General features: G+C 41.6%; 1 protein-coding gene across 1 annotated transcript; it reads right to left on the bottom strand.

Annotated features, from left to right (window-relative positions):
- Positions 1 to 324: 324 nt before the first annotated feature.
- LOC146866779 (olfactory receptor 6M1-like) lies at positions 325 to 1,266 on the bottom strand. The gene has a single exon (XM_085617545.1). It carries the CDS (start codon positions 1,264 to 1,266, stop codon positions 325 to 327), a length of 942 nt encoding a protein of 313 aa, XP_085473671.1.
- Positions 1,267 to 11,137: the final 9,871 nt, after the last annotated feature.

An 11,137-nucleotide genomic window follows, 5' to 3' on the forward strand; every position in this document is an offset into this window, starting at 1 on the left:
AATCACATAAGGAATAACACTGAACATTTGTCAAGACATTCAATAGGTAAGTGTAGTATTGCGAGTCTTTATTGCATTTTTACCAGAAACAGGAACATTTAATACTGGATGTTCTACATTGAATGCCCTACCATATGCTATTCTGTGTGGAGCCATTGAATGTTGAGGCATAATTAATTTATGTTCACACCTACACCATCCTTGAGTTCTTCTGCACATGGAATACTTTGAAAGTAATGGCTGGCAAACAAGTTTTAATAAGAGAACGTTCACTGGCCAGTTGGAAGGTGTGACCATGCCTTGTGGCATCAGAATGCATTGAATTCAATGTGCCAAGTTGTTTCTAAAAACATTCCTACCAAATTGCTTTCTCATGGCTGCTTTCACTTCTTTATTCCGTAAACAATAAATTAATGGATTCAGAAGAGGAGTGACTACAGTATTGAAGACACCAACAAATTTGTTGATCTCAATAGGGAATGCATATGCTGGCCTTACGTATAGGAATATCACTGTTCCATACAAGATCGCCACTACAGTAAAGTGTGAAGCACAGGTGGAGAAGGCTTTCCTTTTTCCTTTCTGCGATGGGGTCCTTAGAATGGTGGAGACAATGAAGACGTAGGAAACTATGGTTACTAGGAAGGAAGGCAGGATGGCGCAGGAACCAAAGAAGAAAACAACACTTTCCATCATGTGGGTATCAATGCACGAGAGTTTCAGCAATGGTGCTAAATCACAGAAAAAATGATTGACTTTATTTGGACCACAATAGGGGAGTTTGGATAACAAAATCACTAGAAATGACATAAATAGTAATGCAGCCAACCAGCAGGCAGCAGTAGCCTGGTGGCAAATCTTCTCATTCATGATGGTGGTGTAATGCAGTGGATTGCAAATGGCAAAGTAGCGGTCAACAGCCATCACACCCAGAAGAAAGAACTCAGTGGTACCCAAACTAACATAAAAGTATTGCTGAGTGAAGCAGCCGGCAAATGAGATGCTGTTCTTCTGGAGAAGGGTGGATAACAGCTTTAGGACAATAGTTGATGTGTAAAAGATTTCAATGATTGACAGTTGAGAGAGCAGAAGGTACATTGGTGTTTGAAGATGTTGGTCTAACTTTACAAGGGTGATGATGGTGATGTTGGCTGTCAGAGTGAGAATGTAGATGGACAGGACTATCAAGAAGAAGAATATCCGAAGCTCAACACCAATGGGGAGTCCCAACAGCAGGAAACAGACCACTTCTGTATGGTTGTCCATGTTTTTTTTCCTTTTTATCTTTGCAATGAAATATCAATGAGCTATAAATGAAAACGTTCCCAGGGGAAATACAATCTGTACAGAAACAAATTCAATTATCTGTGTGATGTCTATTTTTTATTGAAACAGTTTTGCAGAAATGAACCAACAAAATCATGAACTAGACTTTAATGTTCAGAACAGTTCAACCAATCTGATTTCAAAGAATTCAAAAAGCGCAAAAAGCACCAAGGCACACGGTTTGAATAGCAGGGGATTTAAAAAAAATCTCATTCATTCAATTGCCAATTGCATTTTTTTTTCCCTCACATTTGAGAGACACAGCTTGCACTTTTAAAACCTATGATTAGATAGGGTTTAAATGTTACCCTTAGACCTAAACAACTAATTGCGGAGACAAAAGTGACAGTTTCTTTACTCGGCTTTCCTCTTTAGAATAGGTGCATTATCTTTATTTGTTGCATTGTTTGATAGTTTGAAGAAATGCATTTTCTAAGCACACAAGAGCACAATGGTAGCATACCAGAGGAAGTAGAAAACAGAAGGCAAAAACTGTCCATGTTTTAGATAGTTGGAGAATGACAACAAGTTGTATTTATTATTTTGAAATTCGAGCTATGCCTGACTGAACCTATTGAGTCTCCCATCACTGGGAACAGATGTGAATCCCTTGGCTCTGCAGTGGTATAGCCAAGCCATGGGCTATTTCCTTAATCAGTCCTTTCTAGTTTCCATTCGAGATGGCGCTTTAGTCCTATTCTCAGCACTGATCTGTGCCTTACCTTTTTATTTTCTTTCACAATCCTTATTTGTATCTTTTTTAGCTGACCCGCTGAAAATACACAATGCAGTTTTTCGACAAATAACATAGCAGAGGCAATACATTTTACGTTCAATTTATCACAAAATGTTTACAGTTGCCCATTCAAACGGTCTATTCTCACACGTATTTCCTCTAGGATTAATTGTTGTCATTATAATATCATCACCTAACATTGAACACATCCGATTGTATATATTATTCTTTGCAAATGATAGAGGGAACTAATCCAGGTTGCTAAATAACTATTTGACCTAGACTTCCATACTTTGACTTCTGCTCCCATTGTACGTTGTCTAATTCACCTATCAGAAATGTTATTGCCAGGTCACATATAACGTCACAATTGTTTTGTAAGTTTTTGTTGATTCTGTTATTCAAACTGAAACCTGCATTGACATCTTCATCCTCTACTGACCACCAAAAGGTGTCCTCACACCCCCTCCTCAAAATTCATTAATCTTACCTCAAGCCAATAACTTTCCTAGATGCCCTCAAGGCTAGGCATTTACATTGCCGTATAAGGAATGCTGGCCCCCACACTCACATTTGCATCATCAGCCACCTCTCCTTCAAGTAATACATCATTGAGAAAGCAGTCTCCTCATTCACAAGCAGATCAGTAAGAGCAGTTGTCTGCATTACAACCAATGATGCTCCAGGCCTTGCTTACTCATTACCAGCATTAATATGATTCCAGCAACAGACACTTCTACTCCAACAATTAGATTCAGAGGCCCAAAACCTAATTTGAGCCAATCCTGAATGGGATGTCAAGTATGTACCTACAACTCAACTGAATAAAGGTGGAGGTCTTCCAATTCTCCAACAGCTTCAAGCAACCCCAAATTCTAGCTTGACTATTGAACAAGAACCATGATGTTTTCACCCAACAGCTGACAGACGATGTGAAATAACTTGGATAAACCCTCAGTCCAGACCTCACCATCAAGAAACACACCATCAGAAAGACCAAGGCAGCAGTGTCCCAGCTCTTCCTCATAAAAAAAGTGAAAAAATCCCATCAAGAAACAGATTTATGAATGGCAGTGCAAGCCCCTCTCCTCTTGCACTAGTATTGAGGCAACACGATGCTCAGCACCTAAACAAGACACTCTAGCATGCTTAAAGGCTTACTACACTTCACAATATATCTCATCAAGGGCCTGAAGAAGTTCAACAATATCCCTAACACTACTGGAACTACATTGTCCCCACACATGTTGTCAACATCTTCAGGACTAGCTGCAGCACCTACAAGTCCATCAAAAATGAAACACTGACATAGCTGGCACAATCATAACCTCGGATGAACACCAGACAATAAACTACAATTGGAGTAAAAAATGTGATTTGAAGATAAAAATGGAAGGCAGGTATTCTCCGTCAATGTCTTGAAGATATGGAATGGCATCCCTTCTGTCTTCAGAACTCTTCTAGCTATACTGAACGTTCGAAGCAGCTGAGACTCAGTTTCCCATGATTAATATCTTCCCTTAAAACGCACCTCTACCTTCCTGTCAACAAACAAACCTGAGTCCTACCTGTAAGAAAGTAAATGATTAATTGCAGTTGATGATGGTCCACCACCAATGATAACATTGTTAAACTGTCAGGTCCAGTCAAATGCTTCAGCTATTTAAACCCAGGCTCAAATACTTGTAGGTGCGGGACAGAGCAGCCAGGGTTAACTTAAAGAAAATATGTAAAGCAACGAAGCACCAAAACAGTTAATAAGTCAAAGACACCATACAATAAATCTATAAAAATTCCACTCATTTATAAAAATAGAGAGACTTTTAATAAGTAAAATGACACTAAAAGGATTTTTAAAAATTCCTGTAAGGGTAATCAAAGACATGGCTTTTCAAATATATATATATTTTTTTTTTTAAATGAAAAAGGGCCTAGAAAATGCCAAGCTCCAATGATAGTCTATGGTTGTGTTTCACCGGGAGATTGGGGCAATTTCAGACACACTGTGATGGAGCATGGATTCAAAACATTAAGTAGGGTTGTCCCATTCAGAGATTTTACTTTGGGACTTAGGGTCTCATTCACAGTGAACTGGCATACAGCAGCACTCTAAACCAATTCAAAAGGGCTGGAATGCACCATGTTTACAAGATATGGTGCATTCCTGTCCTTTCGGCTAGCGCCGGTGCACAAATTAATACCTAGCACCAGCACAGTCACCCTTGCACCATGGTGCAAGGGTGTCTGTGTTGTTCCCAGGATTTCTTTACTGTCCACAGCGAGTTGCACCTTATTGCCTTACACAGTATTGACGAGGTCATGATAAACCATGCAAAGGGGCTTTGCGAGGCCTCATAGATATGGGTCTGCACTCTGCATCACCGGAGCATCATAAAAGTGACACACCGACAGCACAAGAGGCTTGTAAATAAGTCCCTTTGTCTCTGACATGGAAATCGAAATGTGACAATTTGACAAGGTGGCAGGCTGTATCGAAGATAGGTTCCTCAAAGCAGGATAGCCATTGGACAATGCCCTACTGAAGCTTTTGGTTTGATAAGGATTGCTCTGAGCTGGAAAATTCTAATTTCACACCTTCTCCCAGTTAAGGTTTCTACATGTGGACTAAGGGTCGATTATGACTTTGGTGGTCCTGGGCCGCCTTCACAATCCGGTGGTCTGACCACCAGCATACCTGGCAGTCCGACTGCCGAATTAGGATTCGGGCAGTGACACCACCACAAGACTGCTGCCAGGATCTCTGGTCCCACAGCTGGTGGCAGAAAGGAAGGTAATGGGCCCCAAACAGGGCCCCTGAGCAAATCAGCCCAGTGGAATAGTGGCTGGGGACACATGTTGTGCCCACCTACCAGTCAATTGTATATTTTGCATAGAGCGGCAAATGTATGGATAATATTTAACTTATTTGCGGTAATAACAGTCAAGTGCTGATGAGGTGTGCTTTGTTTTCACTTTGGGATGACAGTAGTATGGCGATCCTGGGACGATAGTGGTAAATAGCTTCACCTGACACAATTTAGCTAGGGGTGGGTGAAGAATTCCACTCCGCTGGCAGAGTTCGCAGAGTTTTGCCCACTCAACTCTCTGCGGGGAGTTTAATAAAACTCCGCGAAGTGAAGCCGAACGGGGGTTTTTCTCTCGAGCAGCTCACCAATGTTAAGTTGGCCAGCGCTTGTGGAAAAAGTAGCGCAAGATTTCTCAACGTAGTCCCGGAGGTTGCGACCACTGGTGTTGAGAAATCTGCAGCTCATGTTGAGGAAGCTGTCACTCATGTAGAATGTCTACTCGAGTAATAGAAAACAGCAGCACCCTCTGGCGGAACGCATAGTGCCATTCGCTCTGATTTTACAACTCAGAACAAACTCCCGGTGCTAAAAATCAGTGCGACATAACAGGCTCCACCACTGGCAGAATTCCATGGAGGAGGACAGAGTTTTTCCAGCACTTCATGGAGTTCCACAGAGTAAAACTTTGCAAACTCTGCCCAGGCGTAAATTTAGCCCCAATAACCCTTCAATGCACTTTCCCCTACTAGTCCTCAGAATACCCATCATTTGCAATATTCGAGCATAGATTTAATTTTTAATCCTCCACCACAAATCACCCTTTTCACAACTTGTTTACTCCCTGAGTGAGGGACAATTACCTCTTTCAAAATGTTTCTATTAACTAATTTTACCTACATATTGTAATCTAGTTTATCCAATTTATTCAGCCTAGCACATTTTTAAGCCATGTGAGAGAGTCCCATCATCTGTTTTACCAAAGAAAGTGTGCAACCCCTGCATCTTCATCTGTAATACTACAGTGTCCCTGGGTGCACAAAACAGCAAACATGTTGGGTTGCCCTAATCTGAAATCATGTTTCCATCACAAAATGATTTTTTAGGATAGCCAGCAATATGTCTTAATAAATTATCATACATTTGTTGCACCTAGAATTAGAAGTGAAAAATGTTGTACGTAATTTCCACAGCATCTGTTTACGAGCAGAGCATGTGTGATAATGCAATTCAGCTTGGCCAGGCGAATATCTCAGACTCTTTAGGTGTTACGATTTCACACTGTGTGGACAAGGTTTAGAGACTAATAATACATCTGCTCTTCCTGTGGGTAAAGCTGGCTTTAGGAATGCAATGAGGATAACTGATTTGGAAAATATTTATCAAATCACTTTAGGGCTTATCACTGCCATTAAATTATGATGTGAGAGTGAGAGTTATCTTTGGGGCTGTTTGGAGTTGAGAATATGGGCTGCTGTTTAAGCCTGGGCAAAGCACTACACTACGCTCGCGTAGTTTGCGAAGTTCGCGCTACTTCGCACTACGCGAACTGCACGTAGCACAGTGCGAACACGCGTAGCGTAGTGTTGCGTAGTGCTGCGGTAATTTTTTGCTTGCTCGCGGTCCTCAACGTCAAGTTGGTGACCGCGAGCAAGCAAAATGACATCTCGGCGAGACTTTTTCCTTGTTCGCGATCAGCAACATCAAGTTGGCGATCGCGAGCATGGAAAATAAACCTCCCGGCGAGATTCCCAACGCGAGGAGGTCAGGTTTCTCATTGCGAGTGGTCACGTATGCTCGCGACCGCTCGCGATGAGAAACTACCAGTTCGCGTTGAGAAAGCTGCCGCTCGAGTAAAAATCTACTCGAGCAGCAGAAAACTACAGCTCGCACTGTGCAAGATGCCATTTTCAATGATTGCACATTGCCGGTTGCTTGTCCGCACTGTGCAATCATTGAAAACGACATCTGGCACAGTGCGAACAAGGTACTACGCAGTTCGCGAAGTGCTACGCGTAGCTCGCGTAGTGCGAACTGCACTTTGCGTAGCTTCGCGAAGTGCTACTTCGCGAACTACGCCCAGGGTTACTGCTGTTCCCCTGTCATGGAGTACTACGTCTGTCCACCAGGTTGACAGAATTTCATTGCCTTATTCCTAGTTTGTGCTTGAGGTCCTCCGCCCATGATCGAGTTTTCCCCATCAGCCAACCCATATAACTCCATTGTCTGTTACAACTCCGTCAATGTTGGCATAGCAGAAATCCATCCACCATAGTAGGAGATGTACACCATCACAGTGGGACAGGCAGATGAGGACAACAGTGTATTTAAATTAAAGGTCAGATGAGTTTTCATTTGACAGAAACATCTGTATGTAGACATACAGCTTCATTGCATCAGCTTATCTAATTCACCTACACCTTGCAATATAACAGTCCACCCTTCTTTCTCCACACTCACACCAGGAGAAGCAGGAGTACTCTAAAGCTCTCCTTGTAGCTTGCACGTGCTAGGTTCTTTTTTCTACTGTCTGGGATAAAAGCCCCTGGATTTTCAGAAAAAGAATTAACAGTTATGGTGGATGAAATAATGAGGGTTGAGCCGCAGTTGTTTGGACACCTAGGGGCAGATTTATATCGGACTTGCGCCACTTTTACGCCGCCGTTGCGTCACTTTTGTGACGCAGCGGCGGCGTAAACCCTGCGCCATGTTGCGCCCCATTTACATCGTGACGCATCTATGGAGATGCGTCACGGTGTAAAGCCCTGCGCCACATGAAACCTGCGTCAGGTTTCATGTGGGCGTTCCAACTCAGGAACGCCCCTGAAAAGTGACTCCGTGAAATCTATAAGATTTCACTGAGTCACTTTCCCAACGCTGATGCGTCAAAACCCTGCGCCTGCTTGAAGCAGGCGGAAGGCTTGACGCACCATGTTAGGGATAGGAAAGGTTGGAACAGTGTTGGAGTTGCGTCGCGCTTGCGACGCAACTTCAGCACTGCGCCAACCTTACGCCGGCAGATGCGTCACGTATCTGCTTGTCCATGCGCCATGATGCGCCGCATTGTAAATGCGGCGCATCTGCGGTGGCGCAAGGGCAAACTTGCGTGACGCATCTTCCCTGGCGCATCCATGCTGATTTGCAGGGATGCGCCAGGGAACATAAATCTGCCCCCTAGTTTAGCCAACAACTATGAGTTAGAGAAGTAAATGTGGAACAGAATAGTGAATAAGGTCAATGCATATCCTACATCAGGCACTCTCAAGGACATTCACAAGTACTGGAATGACCTGCAGGTGAGAGTATGCTCCCTTGCTTCCAGGACACACAGATTTGCACTGGAAACTGGTGGTACGTCTCCCAAGCCACTTAACATCACGCCCTGAGAGGGAAAGGTGGTATCCATATTCCACACTGTATGCATTCCAGGAATTCCAGGCAGAGTGGAAATTGGTGAGGTTAAAAGTTGTGAAAATATTTATTAAACAATTATAATTAACTTGTGTGGGTGTTATTTCAACAAATGTCAATTTTATGTTTTTTCCAGATTTATTTTTTTATTTCAAATGTGTTAACAATGACATATTTATGTGTCTCATTAGCTATTGGGTAGGTGTGTTTTCCACCTCACCATTAAGAAATGCGCTACAAAAAACTATGGCTCATTCTGATCATTTAGTTAGCATTTAGTGTTTGATATAGTACAACTTTCACAATGTGCACCTGTGCTTACAATTCCAAATGACAACACCCTTTCTTCCCTCTATCCAGGTTATGTTGCCGTACACATTATTGTTGTGGCAAAGAAATACGCACCAACACTGTCTTTATATATTTGTTTTTGCATGGTCTTCAACCCTCCCACAGTGACCAAAAACGACCTTTCCCTCATTATTCTCTACCGTTACCTGTAAATGTGTTTTTAAAGATATTATTTTCAAAGTTTCCATCCTGACTTATTTTTACGCCACAATAATCAATTCGGAATCACGCACACAAGATGTAATTGTTCATTTAGGAATATGTTTCACACCTCATCATGGGCAATGTGCGCTATGACAACTGGTGAACACATAATGCAAAGTACCCTTCAGGAAATGTGTAAATATTCTAGGAGATGTCTTTCGCTGTATCATTCAAATGTGCCTCAATATACATTAACCATAAAATACTAAATGTATAAAATAACTGAACACCTATAACACTCTTGTTTGTGAATAAAATTAAATAGATTATTAAAAACAATCTTCGAAGTGTTTCACTATGTGTCTGCAAGGCCCTTTAACAAATATTTTTTTATAATTGTGGTTCATTTAACTAAACTTATCTTTGGGTGTCACCATTTTATCCATAGTAATTACGTTTAGCTTTCCCCCTGTCAAAAAAGGACTACATAGTAAGTTCTTAAAAGGCATAATGTAAAACAGGATCATCATGTAACATGTTTGTGGACATAGGTTAAAAGGCCTATTTTGAATGCATCAGACACAAAACAATATCTATGTCAGGTTCTTTTGTTTTCACACTCTGAATACTGAATGACACTGTACTGATGTAGTTATTAACTATCATTTAATTTTCCATGACATGTGTGCATTTGTTAGACAAATACAGTTGGCTCACATAAATGCCATATGAAAACGGCCTTTTTTGAGGCCTGGTCACATCAAAATATTTGCGTTACACCCTGTTAACTTCAACAATTTTTTATAAACATTTGTTGAAAATGTACAGGACAATTTGAGCAGCTGGTTTCGATGTTACAAATATTCTTACATGGTTAAATGTGTACCTAATAATTTGTATATTAATGTGTACAACATATACTGTTACATTTTTTATTACTAACACCTATTTTGTATAGATTAGCCTGCCTGAAGACAATATACATCAAATCTGGAGTCCACTGTGCCTGAGCAGCCAACATTCTAAGCCTTCGGTGGGATTACTTCTCTTGCCCATGATGAACTTCAGGAAGAACAGCCAGGCTCATCAGGTTTGGATTTCCAGCATCCAATGTCTCCCTTGCCCAATCCTTTCCAGTTTGCAGACAGGCAGTAGATTACCGTCCCAATTGAGCACTTCTGTGTCCCGATAAGAGTCCTGTTCCTCCAAACCCCCATCAACAGTGGCTACCACTGTCCTGGCTCCAGTGACCACAAGCGCTACTTCAACTGTTGCACAGCCAGGGCAGACAACATCTCTGGTCACCCACTCAAGGTCAAGAGGGCAATTTTGGCACAGCTGGGACAGGTCCTGCTGTGGTGAAGGTGGCTGAGGGAGCAACAACAACAGCTCAAGCAATGGGACAATATCTGATGAGTGTGGCTACACAGCAGGAGGAACAGTTGGGCCAGATTGTTGGACATCTCAGGGCCTGGAATGAACTTCTGAGGGTCCAATTTACATGATCAATAGAGTCTAAAATTATTTGGCGTTGCAGCACACGGGTCTCCAAACTTTACATCCTGGGGTGGTGCAGGAGGGCTTTAAATCATTAGCTGCACCAGTGATCATTATAGCAAACTCTTTTTCTGGGAAATATTCATCTTCTGCCACGTGTAATCCACCTACCTGTCCAGCTGTTAGCTCCAAGGAAAGAGAGCCACTGTTGCCTTGAAGTCACCTGTCCCCACCTCCCCTATTCTCACTCAGGCCGCTCTAGTGGTTTTTGGGAGGGGTCACTTATCTGGCCCAGTTGGGGACAGCACTCAATACCCACCACTAAGAGTGAGGAAAATAACTTTCTTTGGTGAGGAGCCAAACAAATAAGTGTATCCACATTTTGTTTCACAATTTCCCAGGGATTCATAGACTGATGGCTGCCTAAAGATTTTGAACTTTTGTTGGCTCTGGCTCAGCATACTTCGTTTATCCCGCATAACTGTTAATTCATTATCTAATTGTGTTTCATGTATCCTTTTGTTTATTAAATACATTTGTAAAATGACATTGTGGTTGAATAATTCACTAACATTCATGAACAATAATTTATCTATAATATTTGTGTTAGCCACTGCTATGTCTTTGTTATCTAAAACCCATTGTCCATGCACACACAATCCAATCAAAGAAATGTATGAAATTGCCCCTTTTTTAATTTTATAAATAATTAATAATATTGACGGAATGTATTACATTTTCAGGAGCTAATTACATAACCTCAAGGGGCTACGTTATTATGAAAATACGTCAAAATGCTCCACAATCTGGAAACCATGTGATTTTATAAGAAAATTAAACAAACAATGGAGCAATTAAATACATTTTC

The sequence above is a fragment of the Triturus cristatus genome, chromosome 1_2 (assembly GCF_964204655.1).
Source record: "Triturus cristatus chromosome 1_2, aTriCri1.1, whole genome shotgun sequence".
NCBI classification, from domain to species: Eukaryota; Metazoa; Chordata; class Amphibia; order Caudata; family Salamandridae; genus Triturus; species Triturus cristatus.